Genomic DNA, 21,461 nt, shown 5'->3' on the forward strand with positions numbered 1-21,461 from the left:
CCCAAAAGTGTATGACACCACAGTGATTGGTTTGGAATTGAATAAACCTGGGAGTATTGACGCACATGTCTGATGGTTCATATCAAGTCTGACTGCTGAAATGTGCCAAGTGAGATTGCATTATCTCAGGAAAGGGTTCGGTACAGACGCGCAGACATACATAGAGAACTTTTGTTGAAGTCTTTGCATTGTTGTTTTTGAAGTACAAGTCTGTGTGCATGTTACCATTCCTAGACTTTCAGCAGAATGGAAATGGGTTGAAATCATAATGATTGAATCAGATTTGATTAAAAAAAATAGTTGTATGGTATTTATAGTATAAAAAGTTGTTGTAGTTGTAGTTTTACACATGAGGTTTTTGGTCGAATGCTGTATAATGCATACAGTAACAAAACACATTTGTTGCAACATTATCACTATTACCTAGATATAGATATATTGTGATACAGAATACGGTCAACCATAATGAAATGAATCAATTTTAGAAGGATCAATAAAAGTATTACACATACTACTTACACAAACTATTATGCTACTTGTGTAGAGCAGTAAAACTTTGTGTGAGCAGAAGTAGAAGAAAATTCCTGCATGCAATAATATTTCTTTTTTGTTGTTTTGTTGTCAGAGTGTTTATGTGTTTTCGTGTGTGTCCATGCATTACTCCATGTGTGTGTTCCTGTAGGAAATAGTGCCCAAGCCACAATTTAATGAGAGCGTTGGTCTGGATGCCAGGAGCATGGTGTACTGGCAGCAGCATCAGCATGTGCCCTGTACTCAGCAGTGCAACAAGCTCCCGAGTTAAATATAATCCCAAACTAACTCAGGGACCTCTTTGATGCTACTGAAAGCCAGTGAAGCCTTTAATGGGAGCCACTCTGTGTCCCTGTGTTATGTGTGAGCCGTGCAGCTTTCCTTCATTTTAGGGTTGTTGCAACTGATTTGTTGTTTTCCAAGTTAATTTTGACTCATGCCCACATAGATTGAGCTGACCTGCGCCTGCTAACAGATTCCAGCGTTTGTAGCTGCGGGGGGGGTTGCGTGCGTGCGCATGATGGACTTACTGAACACAATCTGCTTATACTTTACACTTACTCGAGAACATTTTCTCACTTTCTCACATTGCAGTTTTTGACTACTTGGAAATTTTTGGATAAGAAATACTCATTAGTTCCACTTGTCATATTTTGCTGGTTTTTGTCTGCAGTGCAACAATTCAAGCCTTTTTGCTTTGCATGACAAAAGAAAAGCAAAACACCCAAGAAAAGCAAATACATAAAAGAGCCTGTGTATCTGTAAGTCGTCAGCTTTTGGGTGTCTGTTCCTCCACCTGTCTTACTAATGGGTAAATGGTCTTTTTCACCAATTTTATTTATCTGTCTTAGAAATGTTAAGAGTTTTCAGTTGTATCTTGTTCAAGTTTGATTCCACTGTAAATAACACTATTAGTGTTACAGAGAACTATACTTTACCTAATGTTGGCTCATTTTAAACTTGAAAACAGATTTGTTTTCATCTTTCACATCAGTAGCTTTTTCTTACGTGTTGAGTTTCCTTTCTTTTGCGGCTTATTGAACCAACATGGCAGCAGCTTCTCCTGTCACACTGAACAAGGGTTACATCTCTCTCTGGCATTAAAATATTAGCCTTCCAATTAGACACGCTGTATGAAAATCCGAGTGCCAGTGTTACAGCAGAGCCGTGACTTTAAACGTGAGAAGAGGGCTCAATAAATGTAATGAATGGATGACACTTCAACATCTGAAGTGCTGTGTTCAGTTTACCTCCTGTACATAGAAAGCTCTTTTAAAGATGATATCTAGGAGCGTTTTAGAGCCAATTGGTTCACCCTGCGGCGACCAGCAACATGCTCTAATTACCAAACCCCCCGCACCCACCCACCCACCCTTCTCTGCTGCGCTGGAGTAGGGGTGGAGTGGCTTGTTTAAGTTTCCAGTCTGTCCCATGCGTATAGGAACTATGTGCCCGCTGAATTTATGCTTGGAAAACGTGACCTTTGACTCATGTGCGGCTTTATCGCACTCTGTAGCCCACATACAGTGTGGCCCTGTGTGCCGAGACTCTGCGGAGGAAGTGTCTGTGATTACTACAGCCTGCACTTCTTTCTGTACATCACCGCCCTCCTCCTCCTCCTCCTCCTCCTCCTCCTCACCCTACCCCCTCTTCCAACGCCCTCTAAACGCCCCACCAGTTTGCCGCAGCTACATTACAAGCACCACTCCTCTAAATAACAGCTTCAAAGTAATTAGCTTTAAATTCACTTTTGAATGTTTCATAATATTCACTCTCCATTTTACATTCACACTTACGAAGCATTAAATTATACGTTTAAGTCAAATTCATGGGTATAACATCGTGTTTAGTGTATTTATTTCCATCTCTTCACCCAGCACTTGTGGTCAGACTTGTAGTATTTTGTGGAGATTCAGTTATATGAATGTTGTGGAAATAAACAGAGTTTGTCTTCATTGGTTTGCAGCTTAGCTTCATAAATACATTTTAATGATGAGAAATCACAGCATCCCTTTGTAAGACTCCTCTTCCACACCCTCCTTCTGGTAACTGGTAAATAAGATGAGATCATTTATGTCTTCTCATAAATCCTCTTAATCGAGCATCTAATAATGTCCTGCTTTGTTCCAGCATTGTCTCTCTAACACAACTCTTTTCTCGTCCATTTAAAGGGAATGATTAAACCCACCGGAACAAACCCCCCCATCCCCACCCCACCCCTTTCTTAAAAGAAAACGTCTATTTTAGAGTATGAATAAACAAGCATTTATTGATATGGACATGTGTGCAGACATCTGGCCAGCTATCTCTGCAACGAGCTGTCAAAGATAACAGCAGCCAGTGCCAAAACAAAATCTGCTGCTTAATCCATCAAACACTCCGGACTTGTTCCTCACAGGCCGCAGAATTTGTCAAGAAATCATCCCTCTCTCTTTCTCTCCTCTCCCTGTCGGAATGCCTGGCTGACCCCCGGCAAATGAAAATAATCCACAGTAATTAGAAGTGAGCTGGTCTGGTCCTGAGAGCCCCCGGGCGGCCGGGTAAACATGGCGGAGGGGCCAGTAGAAGGGGGAAGAAGAGGTGGAGAGGGGGGGGCGCTGACCTTGTCCACATAAAGCAGTGATTTATGAAGTGCAGGGCGCAGCAGCAGGGCTTCTGTCTTCTCCCCAGAACCAAATTACTGAGGTGGAGATTAACACGCCGCTCACAACGGGCCTACTTCCAGACCTAAAGGAAATTTTGTATTTACATGTTTCCCCTTTAATTTCCTCTGTTCTGTTTTAACAGTAATTGGGGGCTGCGTCTGGACAACATGTCTGTGCTTTAACATCGGGATGTCAGGGCGCGCACCTATTGTGCTGTGCGTTAATCTGTGCTGACGGACGCGTTCATCGATGAAACAAGTTGCAGAGTGTTTGTGCAAACTCGAGGTTGACCGTTCGTTTGAGCTTTAAATGAGTTTTACCACTTGACTGAATCGGCCCACGTTTAAGCAAAATAAAATGCGCACGGAGGGAGAGGTGTGGGTGGGTGGGTGCGGGGGTATATACAGAGTCATGATGGAGGCTTAACGCAGCTTTTCGTCGGTGTCAATGGGAGGTCTCGAAGTGAATGGTGGGACTATTTTATGTGGATTTGGCCTCGGTATTTTCTTTCTGTCCTCTCTTTCTGTTTTTTCCGCTCTCCTGGAGGATGTGCTGGAATGCGCCACACGGGCCTACACAGTGTTTCCATGTGGCCCCTCGGCTGCAGCGGTAGTCTCTGCAGCTCGCTGGCTGGAGTCAGTTTGCAACCCACACGGGAATCCCCCACTCTTCCCCCCAGTACCGTCCCATCTGACTTCACATGGCTGTGGATCGGGCAGCAAAAAAAAAAAAAAAACGCATCACCTTCTAGAGCAGCAACACAGACCCGTGTCTGCAAAGTTACAGAAAGCGTAGAAAAAGAAGAAAGGACTGAGCATCAGATGAAGTAGAACGAGAAGCGATTTGATCATTAAATACAAAAAAAAGAAAATCTCTACATTCATGTATGAATTGTTGTTTTTTTTTTTTTTTTTTTTTTGCGTGACTGAACTCTTAAAACAAACAAGAAAGCCGCAAGCAAAATAAGCATGAGCTCATTTAAGCAATTGAACCTCCTTTTCAAGAATTTCATGGCACTTTAAAGCCTCAGCACTAAACATTATCCGGATGCTGTATGTTTTAAGAGGCCCTTAAATAAGTATGAAATGCTGTGTGGCACGATACAGTCAGAAGTAACATACCCCGAAGCCTGCGCGTATTTGGTTTGTAATTTGTTGATAAACAGCTTTTCCACACCGCTACTTAGGATGTCAGAATCATTATGACAAAGGCATGGAATAATTCCGATAAAACCCATCTATTTAATCTCAGCACATCAGAATGGTGTTTACAGCAGATGGCTCAAATAAATATAAATTAGAGCTGCGCCTTGCAAATCACTCTGGTGGTTTATTAACAAATGAACAATTGTTTTAAATTCACCCACATCCGTCTCCTCCGTGTGGACTAAGGAGCTTTACGGCCGCTCGTTCAGGTGATTATATATTCAAGCCCTTACAGCTGAATCTTTCATGTCCCATCTAGCGATTTGACGCCTTAATGTAGATGTTTTCTGCTGCACTTCACACGGACGAGAATGAAATGACCCCCATCTTATAACAAGTCAGCCTGTTACAAACTGAGATATAAGCTGCAGGAGAAATTCACAGCTCAGAAATAAAGGCCAGCACGTGACCCACAAAGCAAAGCTGCATTGATTTTTTTTTTTTTTTTTTGCTCTGAAATTGTTTCTTAACCCTGTGCCAAAATATCCGAGCCCCTAAAACCCATCGAGTGTCTTATATCAGTGCAACTCTTGGTGTCTGAGCAGCTACATGTCACATATGCGCACGTTTTGTTCTTGTGCATCATTTAAGAAGCAGATTTTATGACAAATGCAACCCCATCATTATGCTTAACTATCATATTGTCATCTGAAATGTTCCACTTCTCATCCTGAGTTGTGTTTTTTTTTTTTTTTTAAGTTCACCTCAGTTGAGCACGCCATCTCCTGACTGTGGAAAGAAGTACAGGCTTCCGTCGTGCGCCCAGGCTTACGGGGTCCCGCCACTGTTACCCCATTTTACCCTCGTTGCCACCGCAAACCCCCGCGTGTTATCCTCTTTCCTCAGATATTTCCTCCCTTTCAGAAAGGAGCTCAGACTCTTCTCTCTATCAGGATCCTCGATCAGTCCCGAGGAGGCCGTGAAGCAATCACTTTCCCAGATTACTTGTATTTAATACACAATGCATCATAAAACAAATCCCTCATCCTGACAGGAAGAAAATAGAACAGCTCATTCGACTTGAGCTTTCCCAATTTATGGCTAAATTAAAAAGGGTTCCAACAATGGACAAGTCGAGGAGAGGCAGGAAATCAATGACCGGGTGGACCGGGGTCTCTCCTCGGTTCTCAAGGAGCGCAAGACGATGGGAATCGGTGGCGGGGTCCTGCCTTATTTACACATGATTTTTCCTGTCCTTCCTGCACATTTGCTCCGCGATTTCGTAAAACAATGGGCATTATCTGGGTTGGAAGGTCAATGTCACAGTGTGAGACGTTATCCATCATCATCTGCTCTCATCAGCCAAAGCCCTGTCCTCCCTGGCTTTATGAGCTGCCTAATAAAGTCCACTTACTGACAACGAGGACGTTTCTTTATTATCCCGCACCTTCATCCGTTTATTCCCTGTATCAGATTCAACTTCAAGCTTTCAGCTTTAAATGAAACACTCGAGCGACACAGTGAACGCAGCGTTTTCACTCTTCTTGCGAGCTGCTTGGAAAAGCAGGTGCATGCGCAGAGGCCGGCGCGATATTAGTTTTTGACTCCCCTCGAACTGCTGTTGTGTCAAGTGGCATTTTTCTTTAAATTTTGTTTTGTGATGAAATAAAAATAATTCACACTTGTGTGTGTGAATTATTTGTGTGTGTGGTCCTGATGGGTGAGATTTGGAGGAGGGAGAACGCACAAGTATTTAACAACCAACAACTTTTTTTTGTTTTGTTTTGTTTAAAGAAAAGCAGGTGATTGGGTCAGTGTTTCTCAAAATGTGGCACAGGGACGTTCAGTGGTCCTTGTGGAGTTGCCGGAGGTCCCCAAAAGAACATTTAAGTCTGGTTGTAAAATTTCTCCCTCAACGCAAACTAAGTTTTATTATTATTTATATTATTATTTCTTATTCTTGTCTTATTCGCTTAATTATTAATAACCGCAGCTCAGAGGTCTGAGTCGTTACTTAGAGGTGTAAAACAAAGAAAGTGAGTAGAGGAAATCTCTTCTTTCCTAATAAAACCATAAACTGGTCTAAGAACTGGCGTCCTATGTTAGGGAAAAGTTAGGGACACGTGGAAAGGCCAATAGCTAATAGAGCACTTTGATGCTTGTGTTGGTTCATTAAAGTCCTGCCTGTGTGTGTACTTCATCCCTTCAGAAGCCCCATCCCGACCTCTGCCTGACCCCGCTCACCCTTTCCAACCCCGGGCCCCTGTCACTTTAAAATTTACTGCGGAGAGGAGTCGCTTCCGACCGGGGACAGGGGGGAAGACAGTCCCGTGGTTTTAGTCGCCCCTCTCCGGGCTGGAAGGACGCACTGGATCCCTCTTTGTGAGACAATGCGTGAAGGAGAAACATCACACAAAGAGTCCGGGACGCGTAAAGTAGGGGGCGATGCTTGAAATCACCCCCCTTGAATCTTTCCGCTATCATATAGACGACACATCCCGACTGGCTGAGGAGGAGAGGGGGGTGTGGGGGGGGGGGGGGGAGGCAGAGGAAGAGCAGAATGAAAAGTTGAATGGCTACTAGAGGACACCTGGGTGCGTCAGGACAGGAGGGGTGACAAGAGAGGAGCGGACGAGCCAAGCGAGGCGCACACAGCGAAAAGTTGTGAGAGCAAGTTGATGTACCGCAGGGGATTTAGTTCCGTAGGACAGTGAGAGGAGCCGAGCCGAGTCCGCGGTGTCTGTAAGACGATATAGTGGGAGAGGATTTACTTTACTCACCGCGCGGTGTCTGAGGGGACCGTGAAGTGAGCGCAGCCCGGCCAGGAGTCGACTCGTCCCGTGGCTTCGAGACCTGGAGACACCGGTGCTGAAATAACAGCAACACATCGGTGCGTTTTACTTTCCAAAAGAAAGTCTGGACAAGGAGGTCGTAGCAAAAGCAATCAGTAGTTTTCTTGCTTCTTTTTGATTTTAAACGGGAGTTTTCGTTGCTTTTCCTCAGTTAACGACGCGCTTATTATCCCATGAGGTTTTAGCTGCCGTGCGCCGGTGCGCAACTCTCTGGACGGTAAGAAGAAACCAGCCTGTGTGCAAGAAAGAATATGTGTTTTTTTATTTTTTTTATTAAGCGATTTACTACGAGAGCAGAAAGTCAAAGTCATTGTTCAGCGTGTTTGTAAATTTCTTATTTAGTTTGACGGTTAAAGTCACGGAAGGATAAATGAGTAGATCCTGTTAGTGCAGACAAAAGGCTTAATAAGCAGCCTAAATATTTATTCAGTGGCAGGTTATACAAAGGCAGAAAGATTTGTGACCCTGAGAAAGAACAGTCGGTTATGTCTTCATAATTCTTATCACTTGTGGTTTCCTGTAATTGATTTGTTTCCCACTAAAGTTTATAGCTGTTGTATCATAAATAAGAACATATTAAAACAAGGCTGCACCGTTCACAGTTCGTCGAGAGAAATGCTCTGTAAATATATTGGAAACATTGAAGTGCAGTGATCTCATGATTTGTAGAATATTTCTCATCATAGTTTTTTTTTTCTTAAGATGTTTGAAGTGTAATGATTTTGTGAACGAATAGTCTTCGTTTGTATTATTATTATTGTTGTTGTTGTTGATGATGTTTTTCCTATTTTTCGTTACAATTATATTTTACAGAACGAATTCAGGCGCCAGAAAATGTCAATTTAATTTCAGAGTAATTTAGCAACATTTTTTTAATTCGTTTATTTTTTTAAAAGCATCAATTATAATTGATGGTAATGAAATAAAAATCAGCTTCTATCTGCAGCACAACAAATGAAAACAAATAAAACAAATGGCAAAATAAAAGCGTTTATTGGCACTTCATGTACTAATTCATTATTGTCACTTAGCATCATGAAAAACACAGGCTATAATATAATTTATATTTTAATTTACACTTTATTATGACTGCAGTGGAAATGACCTAATTTTATCACAAGTAAAAAAATAAAAAGGCACAGATAGTTAATACAATTTTTAGTTTAATTTAGTTAGATTTTTTTATTTATTATGTGTGTGAATAACACACACATAATAATATTAATATTAATATGAATATAAATGAACACACACACACACACACACACACACACACATACATACATATATATATATATTTTTTTTTGTTTGTACTCTACCCAAATCGTGTGCGTGCATCACAGCCCAGGTCCTAACACTTGAGTCTTATTTCTCTGTGGGAGGTATGTGGTTAGTCAGTGTTTGGACACAGTAACCTGGACTGATACAGATCAAAGTCTGATCTGTCTCACTCTCCTTCTCTTTCTCTCCGTTTGCAGATCTTGGATGGGTCAGGCCATGTAAAATTCTGCGTGGATGCCAGCAAGCCAAATATTGGGAGTTGGCTGAAGTACATCCAGTTTGCCCCTGCGGCCAGGCAGCACAACCTGACAGCGTGCCAGATAGATGATCAGGTATGTGCACAGACTCACAGCCTGCCTGGCTGAACAACATCAACAAAGTACAAGTCAAATATGATCTTATGAAAAAAGAAGAGGGGGAGAAAAAACATGTGGATGACTTGATCTTGAACTCCCACATGGTGATGTGTCCTCTTCTGAGTCTTGCTCTCTGGCAAAATGAATCAAGTGCAACTGTGAGTCATTCAGAGCGTTGAAGCTGTAGTCTGCTTTTTAAAAAACATAGCTCTGATTCCTGAAGGCTGCCCTGGATTTTCCAGTGTCTGTCCTGTCTGTGTGCTGTGGTGTTAGAAGGTGTTATTGTGATCTAAGTCAGATAGTCCCATGAGCGGCCAGCCCACCCTGTCTTCACTTCACACGCACTCTCTCACACACACACACACACACACACACACACAGCCCCCCCACATGCTGCACTTCTTGCTATCTGTGTGTGTTTTCTTTCTGTAATTGTTCACTGGCTTCTGCCGTGCAAGGACCACAGGGCAGGATCAGAGGCAACCTGCCGAGATGATAGTTCCACACACTTCCCAGTCATGCTTGCGATATAAACTCTTAGATATGCCAGGAATGTCGCAGTCCTTTTGCTGCTCACCTGGCTGTGCAGAGAGGTGCGTGCTGAACACATGGGGGCCTGTTCACCTCAGCAATCCCATGGCCACGCACTCCTCCTACACAGAACCGCAGGAAAGGGGCAGGAAGAGGAAGACAAGAAGCTAAACTTTGTTTGACACGTGTGTGGAGCATGCCATAGCTTGACCCTAATGAAAAACACAATCTAGCCTTTTTGTCACCATTTGTCTGTAGCGCTAATTAAAAAAAAAAAAACATATATAATTAAAATTTAGTAATGCACTTAGAAACTGTTTCATGCAGGTAAATGCTGTTTTTAGTTTACAGATTAATTTAGAAACAGCAGGCATACACAGGATAAATTCTCCTGCTCTCCACCTATACATCCTTCGTCCTTCTCACCCTTCCTGCACTTCCAGTAAACAAGGAAAAAGTTTGAGGGAGCAGTAAGTCCACGCTCTGTTCATTAAAGCGAATGGGAAGGAAGGAGAGAAGCTTTGGCAAAAGTACTTGGCCACACTTTTAGAAGACACTGAGAGACAAACAATCAGAGAGAGCTGCTCTCTCCCCTCGAGGTGTGACTCGCTGTCGACACTGTGGTTCTGCTCGGGTGGCTGTGTAAGGCTCTGACAGGTCACGGACATGGCTATGATGAGGCGATTGTTAAGTATCACACACTGTCACAACACAGCACAATGTGCCGTCTTTAGGCCTTCCGGCCCACATCAGTGTGTTTTTGAAAACACACTGTAGCGTCTCACAATGCCTGTCTCTATGTGTAAAATGAATAGACTGAATGGGGTGGTCTTGTAAAGCCTCTGTCAGTTTTCGTGCGTGTGCTTATGAGGGCTTTTTTTTTTTTTTTTTTTAATCGCCGTGTGTGTGCCGACGTTTATGTGCATCGACTTTTTGTGAGTGTGTGAAGTGTTTCATTGTGTCTTTAGAGTGTCTGCACACACCTGTATAATTCCCCACACATATGCATGTGTGAGCTTTAGTGTGTGTGTGTGTGTGTGTGTGTACACATGCTGCAGTGTGAATTGTTCATTGCGGTTCAGATGACTCCCCATGCTCCTCATTCTGAGCTGGAAATCTTAAAACACACAGTACCTGATTCCAACAGGTTTTTTACTGCTCAGAGAAGTGCTGAGTCTAAACCCAGCCTGAAACCACACATTACACACTCACCACACAATGGGTACCATCCAAATGACGACAGAAGAGTCGAGCTACCCAGGCTTTACGTAGCGCATGTTCTGTTAAATCTTCCCTCAGAACCCATTTTAAATCTTCTCACGGTGCCATCAGCACAAGAGATGTCTTGTATAATTTATTTTTAGACAATGTTATACAACAACTGCCCATTGCAGGTGTGTTGCTCATTCTTTTTGAGCCCCAATTTAGCACTGCCAGCGCGAGAGTCAAACTGGCCTCCGTCCTCTTATTTCTAACTCTGTTCTGTTTATTATAAAATTTTATGACCAATTTCAGGAGGGTGAGGGGGTGAGAGAGGAATGAATGAGTGAGGTGAGAGAGGAAGAAAAGCCTGTTTTGTCTTGCTGGGGGAACTGTTTGGGAGACCACTTCTCCTTCTGTTGCAGTTCATTTTTTTTCCCTGTCAGTTCTACTATGTTGCTATAAAACATCCACGTTGTGAAACCATGTGCAGAGAACATCAGACACCATTTATATTTACCGCACTTAGAATCAGTTGATTGCAGTCGTTCCAGCTGAACTGTATGAACTGTATGATGATGGACATCAGACGAGATTAGCAAAATGTCATAATTACTCGCACATCTGCCGACAAAGGCTGCAAAAAAAACTTTAAAGAGATGGTACTGAGGGAGTGACGTAAACACTTCTAAAAGGTTCTGTCACTGTAAATGTCCAAGTTTCTGTTTTATAACTTATTAACCATTAAGTTTACCTTTTATTTATTTATCTGTAATACTAACATTAGCCACAATGCCATCATTCTAACTCATTTTAACCAGGACAGTCTTTGCTTTTATGTCCTTTCTGTTTTATTGCTTCATATATTTGACACTGAGGAGTGGAAAACAACAGGAAAGACTGGAGGAAGGAAGATGGCAGGTGTCGCAGTTTGTGAGTCACGCAGAGATCTGTAATTAATTCACTGTGCTATAACTCACAAGTTTGAGTGCAGTTCTGTAGAAATAAAACCAGCTCTCTGTAGAGCACTGAATATTATACGATTGGTTTTTATTTGGTTTGAAAATGAAAACTTACAGAGGATTCTTAGAGTATTCAGGCAGAATAATTAATGACAGCGAACTGTGTGCTGCAACCTGCTGTTTGTGTTTAATGTTAGCCTGTGATCGTAGATGCCACAAGCTCAAGCTCGGCTGATCTGTCTCATTCACACCGAAGAACGCAGCCTGAGCTTCACTTGTATAGATCCTTCCATGATCAGCATGTTTTGTTGTTAACATAATTGGGGCAATTAGTGTTTAAAAACCCTCCACTGTGCTTCTCACTCTACTGACTCAATTGAAAGGAAAATGGATTAAAAGTGTAATTAACATCATTCGACAAGGCCCTGAAGAGCCTTTCATAAGACAGTGCAGAGGGATATGAGTGTTAATCTCATTCGCTCTATTGATTCTCACTCAGTATTGAGTGGGTTAAGTGGCTGAAAGGCATATTAGCAAAACACTGACAGTTATTCACTATGTAAATACTCTGGAGGTGAAATCCTGAAGTGACTGTAATTCACTGAGATAACAGCTTGAAATGTATTGAGTTTTGAAAAGATGCACAATGATTTCTTATAAAAACAAATCAGTGTTCAGGGTCCCTTTTACAGATCATGCTACTTATTGAGAAAAGTCATTTTGGAGGTGCAAAATTTTCACCTGACGTGATCATACATTATTCATGAGATGCTAGAAAGTTTCTCATGATCAGAGCCAAATTGGCTTCTGCCGAAAACATCTGTACGTTGTGCATCCATACTCTTTATTGCCATCTAAGTCCCAAAATTATTATTTTTGTTTTTGTTTTTACAAGCCAAGTGATAGTGACTGCCAAACATATTGTGTGTGTGTTTCATGACCCTCATCGCTACAGGGGGGTCGTAGCACAATGCAAGTGCTGAGCAAACACAAGCACACGGGCATTCTTTCTAAGTTTGGTGATTTCTTGGGATAGAAATGAAGCAACGCTACGAGTTTTTATTTGTTTATTGTATTTATTATTTACTTTTCGAAATATATTGTTACATCTGTTCTTCAGCTTTTTTAGTCATTTCAGTGTAGCTCATGTCTGTAAGTGTGGGGAAATCCTTCTTTTCGTGCAGTATTTGCTTGTTAAAGTGGCTTAAGATTATAACATTTCTGCACCGAGAGTTCACTGTGGCAGGACAGCGTCAGTGAATGGCATACCTGTGAAATGAGCTCTGTGTGAGCGAGGAGTCGGCCAACAGGGTGTGACTCGGGGAAAATTTGACTGTGTTTACTTTGCTAATGACTGATGGTGTCAAGGTAACAACTAGTCAGATTAGAGCCTCTGATCCTCTCAGGGTTAAAACCTTTGACAGAGTGTAAGTAAGAGAAAGAGATAAGACGACTCGATAAACGAACAAAGGGAAAAATAACAGACATATGTAGAAAATAATTAATGAGCTTATCCTAGACAATAAAATTCAAACTAAAGCCATTTGCATTAATGTGAATATATTCCAAGTCAAGCTTACGTGAATTTCTGATGAAGAATTTGGATTTCTTATGCATTGTTTTTGTTTGCAGTAAAAGTAAGAAATTGCCTGATGCTGACGCCCACGTTGACAGTGTGAACTCAGACTGTGGCTATCTTATCTGCAGAATAACCTGTTATTTTAAGCCACTAGACTAGACTAGACCGCTAGGCTGCTGCCAGTGAACGTGTGCATGTGAGTCCGTGAAATGCTCACGATGGACCCCAGAATCAAACACTGCGTCCTCCTGTTCTGGAGAGAGCTACTGCCTGTTTGTGTGTTTGTGTTTTCACTGTTTATCTGGATTGACCCTCCGGGGAGCGGGTGGAGCTTTTGAGGGAATTCCCCTCATACTTATAATCCCCCTCCTGTGCCTGCTTATGTGCACTTGCGCTAACCTAAAGCACATCTTCTTGTGTTGACAGTACAGAGAAGCAGAGCTACAGATGTTTATTGATTTCTTAAAGAGGGAGGTCAAAGGTCAGACCCACAGCCACAAGGGTTCTTGTTGAGTCTTCAAGTCTTCAATCTTCCTGTGTTCCTTAATTACCTGCCATTATTTTTAAAACACTCCATAGACTTATAGTTGCATTTTACCACAAACTTGTTCCTGTTTTTATGAACAAAATGGTTTTGACAGTGTCCATTAATTTTTATGTTCCGAGGCCTGAGTCCATGCCCTAGTAGCTTTCCAAAGAGCCTCCTTCCTCAGTCTCGGTATCAGTCTCTCAGAGCGGAATCCCTGCAGACTCACGTCTATTTAAACTGCTGTCCAATTGTTTCTAAATCACAATATTTTTGTGGTCTTACAGAGGTGACTGACACAGGAAGAGCTGGTCTATTAGTGTATTAGTGCATGAGTGCCCTACGAAGTGTCCATCCATGTTTGTGTGTATGTGTAGACTGGGGTTAAAGCGGGGATTACAGCTCCTGTTGAGATCCTGACAGCTTAGTTTCCTTTATTCTTTCCTAGAAACAAAGGGGGTGCAGCTCTGCTGTTGCTGACCAGGCCCCTAATTGTCTCAACAGACAACAAAAAGCAAACAGTTTGCAAACTTCTGACCTTTTTAGTTAAATGAAGGCAAATGAAATGATTTATCAAATGCTCCAAAATTCAAAACATGATTATTTTTTGGATTACACTTAGTGGTTGATCTGTAATATGTATCTCATAGTCTGGATAACTGTAATGACTCTGGTTTAGCCCTGTAATGGGAATCAGACTTGCAGTGCCTGTCACCCTCCCACTGACTTTCTTGGCAGCGTACACGCTTTAATGCCTGAATTTAAATCATACTTTTATGCTACCACAAAACTACATCAGTTACTGTGCACCAATCACTTCTCATTTATTAACATGTAACAGTTCTGCCGTGGCCAGACCCCATTTTTCTTTAAGCCCGGTGACTCTCCGTCTATGAACTTCCTGTGCTTTAGTGAATCGCGAAAATATCTGTCATATTTAGGTTTATATCATTTGCCAGAAGTAAGAACAATGACATGAACAATTATAGAATAGTCGACAGAATACATCACGGTCTTTATTGTCACCAAGATATTTATCTTAACCCTCAGTGGAGCCAACGTGGCTGTAGTGTCCTAATAGTTCATGTCAGGAATTCCCTTTATGAGTGGTGTACCTGTGACCCAATGCCTTCACAGCAGCCCCCTGCCCTCCTCCCTAATGTATTTCTAATAAATTCCCCCATCATCATTGTGACATTGACGCGGCAGAGGAAGGTAATATGCTAAACTTTCAAAGCTTTCCAAAAATAAATCCTTGTTTGATTGTTTCACAGAGAAAGGCTATTGTGTGTCCACGGGAAGCACCACAGTCCCAGGGTCTCTCAGCTGATTCTTTAAAATGACTGACCCCCTGCGAACACATACATTTAGTATGGACATGCGTTCAGAGTGCGTGTGTATTGTAGACTAAATGGATGCAACTAAATATGTATCTATTTGCGTATAAATGCTCATGTTTGTGATAGTGATAGTTCTTACTTGGAAGTTTCAGCTATATATCATACATCATATAATATTTATGAGAGAGCCATGTGCACGTTTGTGTTGTGCCTTTTGATGCATGTTTGTGTGTGAGTTTATACAGTACCAAGAGCTATCACAAGTGACCTCTGCTGGTTTAAAAAATTGTTAACTTGCCTCATGTTCCAATGCAGTTGTGGTCAATGTGAGAAAAATACAGTAGAAATAACAGCTGCAACATCTTTACACCAAAAATGTCAAATTTCAGCGCAGTAAAATGTGTTTGACATCTGTAACTGAACAAAGATATAAAAGCAGAATTATAATCATTTTATCTCTTGTTGTAGATCTTCTACAAAGTCACCAGAGAGATTTTTCCCGGTGAGGAGCTGCTGCTTTTCATGAAGGCTGAAGAGTATTCATGTGACACCATGGCTCCTGATATTCATGGTCCGCACCACACGAGGCGCATGCACAAACACAAAATTCAGTCCAACTTTCTGTCTCTTAGATCAGATGAACACATACACCCTACTTAAATGCACATTATGCTAATTTTTCTCCCTTCCACCATACAGAGGAGAGGCAGTACCGCTGTGAGGACTGTGACCAGCACTTTGAGTCCCGCAATCAGCTACTGGACCACCAGAAGCAGCCATGTGGGATGCCCCCCTCCTCCTTCCTTAACCCAGGTTTGACTCCAAATTTTAAATAGATGTGCTATTTTGATGCCATTGTGAACATTGTGTGTAGTGAAGAGTGATAAGAAAGGATGTGTAGCTGAACTGGAAGAATATGACACTAATCATGTAAACACTTTGTCTCCTACTGGAACCACTAAGGAGGGGGAGATCATACTCTAATGCACTGTGGAAAAGAGAGTTTATTAACTGTCATAAAATATGATTGCAAAACTGCATCTTGTTATGTGTATTAACAAGAGATTCATTGTGATTTGTGTAAAAATAGATCACAGACTCAGTAACTGATCAAGGCCTACAGTGCAAATTATTATAGTTTGCCATATAGCTCTCAAAGACTACATACTTCAGGACTTGTGACATTTTGACCAGTACAGTGTGGAGGCAGAAAGGAAATGAAGGGAGTGAAGTGTAACATGCAACAAGACTCCCAAGAATTTAGTTATCAGGATGCACAAATGACATTCAACCTTCAAATGGTCTTTCAGAGCTGTATTGTCTGTCTGTGTTGCTTCGACTTACACTGTCTTATGTATCTAGGAGGGGACAGTGACCTAAAGGCCCAGGAACCTCAAGACCTACGACCCCTTCTTATGTCCCATGGGCTCCATGAGTGTAAGGAGTGTGACCAGGTCTTCCCTGATTCTCAGAGGTAAGTGAATAACAGAAACAGTCATGTAATCTATGCTCTCCTCGTGCATTTCTTAGGATGCATGAGAAGAGCAGCTGCTGTCCAACAGCCACATAATACAAATGAACTGATAAAACCCTCATTGTTGTTTTGTTGTCTGTTTCCTGCAGTCTGGAGGCTCACATTCTGACCCACTCTGAGGAGAGAGAATATAAGTGTGACCAATGTCCCAAGGCCTTCAACTGGAAATCAAACCTCATCCGACATCAGATGTCGCATGACAGTGGCAAGCACTACGAATGTGAAAACTGCTCAAAGGTAAAGTGATGACTTTTGATGGTGCTATATGAGGAGTGATCCTTTTAGTGTTTCTGTGTTCGTCCGTGTTATCTCAGATTTTTATTCCTCTCATGTTTGAAGAAGCAGACAGTCACTCCGCCCTGTGTCTGTGTGGTTCCTTCCCCCAGCAGGTGTTCACAGACCCCAGTAACCTGCAAAGGCACATCCGCTCACAGCACGTCGGGGCGCGGGCCCACGCCTGCTCTGAGTGTGGCAAGACGTTCGCTACGTCTTCGGGCCTCAAACAGCATAAGCACATCCACAGCAGTGTCAAGCCCTTCATGTGTAAGTCACTAAGACCCTACCTATGTAAGTCTCCTCAGTACGTTATAATAATATTAACATTAATAATAACAACATGTTTGTGACTTGCCTTTATTAGAAAAAATATGTTTTTTTGCAGAAATACATGTTTATCCTTCCTCAGCTCCTTCTCAAGAGTCTGTCAAGTAATGTTGCACATGAACACATGGGATTATATAGTAACTGTGTTCAGTGTGGCTGCAACATTTTCGTTTTTATATTCCGGTAATGCAGTTATTGCTGAATCAGCCCTTTCAAACATTGCTGATATGGTGATAATAGCATTTAAGCTACAATATAATATGACTCAATTCCACTTGGTCTAACCATACTGTTGCCTTTCACAGTGATCCAGTCTGACCTACTGTTGATGCTCCAGCTAACAGATGTTTTCTTTCTCTTGCTTTCTCTCATGCACACACACACTTTTTATCTTTGCTCTTTAGTAAACCCTTAACTCCTGCTAGACCCTAACACATGTTGACCTTTCACACTTTCACCACCTCACACCACAGATCTCATCTCCTTCCCCTAAAGCATTATGACCTTCACCTTTGCACCTCCTCTCCTTCCCTCGCCCTGCACACACATTCAACCTCCAACAAATCTGTCTCCACACTAAATACACACACTTCTTCTCCTCCAGACACACACACACACATATATATACATGTTAGTACATAGGCCAAAGTAGCTGCATCTCTACTGCAGACCTCTGACTCCCCTTACTCTCCTCGCTCCCTCCGCCTCATCCACCATTCCTCACAAATAGCTACCACATGTACAGCACCCCTCTCAGTGCTCCCTCTGAATAAGAGTCCATTTGCTGTAATCAACAGAAAATATGCAGGTTGAAAAACAACTAATGGCTGTGTAAAAAAGACAGAGCAGCCTCAAACATGACGGCTGCCCGAGAGTGTGTGTGTGTGTGTGTGTACACATAATTGTGTTTGTATGTTGGTGCATGCAGTTTGTCAAGGATGTGTGAGAATGTGTCCTCGACCTTTTCTGTGAAAGTGAAGCTCTCAGGTCTGTCGAATTATTATTTCAGACACTCAGTTTGCCACAATTTAACCAACGCTCTCCTCTCAGGAAAGTGTTCATAATATTTTCCTTCATTTTATTAAGAGCTGACGAATACACGTGTGTAGTGAATCAAACCTCGCACTCAGTGTGTCATGCATGTGTGTTGTTAGTCTGTAAATGTCACAACGGCATGATTTATGGTGCAGGGCTTCTTCTTGTAGTTTACTCAGGCCATGTGGCCATACTTGTAAAAGCCAGAGCAGTAGAAGCAGCTATATCTCCTATGCGCACACGGAGTGGACAGATTTTTGCTAATTTGTTGCATCAGTGATGCTAAATTTGATGTTACACTTTGTACGTGACTGTGAAAATCTCTAGACTAAGCTCAGTTTGATTACTTTTAATCAACTGAAAGTTTTTCATATACATTAACCAAATGTATTCATCTGTGTTGCAACTCACATGCAAAGTTATAAGAGAAGAAACATCACATGCAAAATCAAACAATTCAGCCCATCGTCATTTTTATTCCAGATGTTTTCAGAATGTTTGCAACTACCGTTCTGTCATGATTGTTTCTGCCAAGGTCAAGCCACAAATCGAATTCATTTTAATTTAGTTTTTTTGGTCTCATTCATTAAGATTAATTTTTTATTAGCTTACATGCACTCTTGGCTCGAAGATCCTCACTTGGCTTTCCTCTCCAGTGTTTATTTAAATGTGTTTCCACAATACTTTTTACTGCTCTTCCTCTCTATCGCCTTAAATTGCCTCTTTGTGCACCTAGAGGCTGGAAAGGATCCAAAGTATGCAGAAGTCTAATCACAGTGTGAGCCTAACCACTTCCTTATCCTCATTTTCAAGATCTAATAACAACGTGAGCAAAATCAATCATCCAGCTTCTAACTGCTTTTTGAAATTATTGAAATGATCAAAGCTTCGAGCCTCAAACATCAGCTGTAGTGTAGCTGATCTGTAAAATATCCTATAGTGTGGGTACTTAGCTGGGGACGTCTCCCATTCTTGCCTTTTATTAGAACTGGGAAAAGTTTGCGACTTTGCCCCTTTGTAGATTCAAACAAATCATCTGTTAGGAACAGATAAAGTTGACACATTAATAATAGCAATAGATAATTTAAGGCAGTGAGGTTTTGTTTTGGGCTTGGGTATCGTTACTGTACATCTGCCAGGGTCAGACAGAATGACAGACAGTCATACATGGGTTGAGTGTGGGAAGGTCGCTTAGCGCAGGACGACAGGGATCCAGCAATGGGGACAAGGTGAGGGGGCTGAGGGGGTGACGGGAGAGGCCCGGAGGGGGAAGAGGGAAGAGGGGCAGTAGAGGACGTGAGACCTGTCCCTGGGAACTGGACTGCAGGATAGGATTCATTCAACTCTGCTTCCTTCACAAACTTAAAATAGAGCCATTGTACTGCATGCGGCTGAGAATGTGTGTGTGCGTTTGTGTGTGTGTTTGTGTGTGTGTGTGTGAGCGTGTGTGTGTGTGTGATTTCTCTATCTTATGTGAATATTTTGTGAATGTGCCTGCATGTCTATGTGTGTCTGTGTGTGATTGTTTATGGACTCCCTGGGAGCGTCCATGGGAGGACAATGGGCCTGAAGATGCCTGGGAATTTGGTTTGATGTGCAGGTGATGAGTGGCAGTAACTGACTCACACGATCAACCAGAAAGATTCCATTACAATGCCAGGATCTGAACACACCTCTCTTCCTTATTTTGCTGGAAAACCATTGTCACAGTATTGATGGGAACACAAGCATATCATTCATAATGTATTTCCTCTGCCTTTACATAACCCAGCCTGAAACTTGTTAACTAGAAATGTCATATCATGTGATGTTGTCATTTGTGCGTGTGTGTGTTGGTGCGTGCGTGCGTGCATGCGTGTGTGTGTTGGTGTGTGTGTGTGCGCTGCATATTAACAAATATTTATCTGTCTCCATGTCCCTTCAGGTGAGGTATGCCATAAGTCCTACACTCAGTTCTCTAACCTGTGCCGTCACAAACGTATGCACGCCGACTGCCGCACTCAAATCAAGTGCAAAGACTGCGGGCAGATGTTCAGTACCACATCTTCTCTCAACAAGCACCGGCGGTTCTGTGAAGGAAAGAACCATTTCACAGCAGGGGGATTGTTTGCCCAGGGTGTGCCACTCCCTGGCGCCCCTGGCTTGGACAAATCCACTCTGGCGATGGGCCACAGCAGTGCTGGACTGGCTGATTACTTTGGGGCTAGTCGTCACCATGGTGGGCTAACCTTCCCTGCTGCCCCAGCATTTCCCTTCAGCTTTCCTGGCCTCTTCCCCTCAGGACTCTACCACCGGCCACCACTCATCCCTGCCACCACCTCACCTGTCAGACAACCAGCCCATGCAGCTGTTGCTGGGCCTGGTTCAGATCTGCGTAAGAGTCCACTGCTGCCTCCAAGCCCTGGCACTCAGGAGTCCCGCGAGCTTCTCAAAGCCCTCTGTAAAGATGGTGGGTCACCTGGCAGTCACATGCTAGGCTCGGAGATCCACAACCAGAGCTCCTCATCCACTACAAAGCAGCGAAACAAGCAGAGTGACCAGTCCGAGAGCAGTGATCTGGACGATGTCAGCACACCCAGCGGCAGTGATCTGGAGAGTACATCAGGCTCTGAACTAGACAGTGACATGGACAGTGAGAGGGAGAGGGGGGCAGCTCGAGAAAATGGCAAAGGCCCAAAGAGGAAGGCCAGTGAAGGGGGGCCACAGAGCCCCAGCCTAACAGGCAGCAGTGCTGCTAAAGACTTTCCAGGCCCATCCCTCATACCATCCTCGTTGGACGAGCACACAGCTGTAACAGGAGCTGTGAATGACTCTATTAAGGCCATTGCCTCCATTGCTGAGAAGTATTTTGGCTCTGCGGGACTGGCAGGTCTACAAGACAAGAAGGTCGGATCTCTGCCCTACCCATCCATGTTTCCACTGCCTTTCTTCCCAGCTTTCTCCCCTCCAGTTTACCCTTTCCCAGACAGGGACCTCAGACCTCCAGGCCTAAAGGGTGAGCCACAGTCTCCAGCAGATGACTGTAAGAGAGCCCAAGGAAAATCTTCATCTGAGTCACCATTTGACCTCACCACCAAGCGAAAGGAGGAAAAGTCAGCCGCATTCACTCCATCCAAACCAGAGGCTTCCCACTCCGGTCAGGATCAACCACTAGACCTGAGCCTGGGGACCAGGGGCCGTGGACGCAATTCAAGAGAGGAGGAGACAAAGAAGAATTTAGGTTATGAAGAAGAGAAGGGAGTGGTGGAGATCCCTAAAGCAGACACCTCCCTACAACATGCCAGGCCCACCCCTTTCTTCATGGACCCCATCTACAGGTATTGTTATTCCCAGTAGCTTAC

At 42.9% G+C, this 21,461-nt stretch overlaps 1 protein-coding gene across 14 annotated transcripts in view; it reads left to right on the forward strand.

Moving 5' to 3' along the window:
• The window catches only part of mecom (MDS1 and EVI1 complex locus), a 127,249-nt gene that overhangs the window by 92,971 nt on the left and 12,817 nt on the right, over positions 1-21,461 (forward strand). For 4 of the 14 annotated variants that reach the window (XM_026368805.1, XM_026368855.1, XM_026368875.1 and 1 more), the window contains exons 3-9: positions 8,652-8,786; positions 15,417-15,519; positions 15,648-15,761; positions 16,311-16,422; positions 16,572-16,719; positions 16,869-17,049; positions 20,045-21,437. In XM_026368805.1, the coding sequence (XP_026224590.1) occupies positions 8,652-8,786; positions 15,417-15,519; positions 15,648-15,761; positions 16,311-16,422; positions 16,572-16,719; positions 16,869-17,049; positions 20,045-21,437 (2,186 nt within the window). Of the gene's footprint in view, positions 1-6,569; positions 7,212-7,324; positions 7,391-8,651; positions 8,787-15,416; positions 15,520-15,647; positions 15,762-16,310; positions 16,423-16,571; positions 16,720-16,868; positions 17,050-20,044; positions 21,438-21,461 lie in introns of those variants that run through there. The other 10 variants (XM_026368883.1, XM_026368830.1, XM_026368839.1 and 7 more) reach the window with 5 other exon arrangements.

The sequence above is a fragment of the Anabas testudineus genome, chromosome 13, assembly GCF_900324465.2.
Source record: "Anabas testudineus chromosome 13, fAnaTes1.2, whole genome shotgun sequence".
Classification (NCBI taxonomy): domain Eukaryota; kingdom Metazoa; phylum Chordata; class Actinopteri; order Anabantiformes; family Anabantidae; genus Anabas; species Anabas testudineus.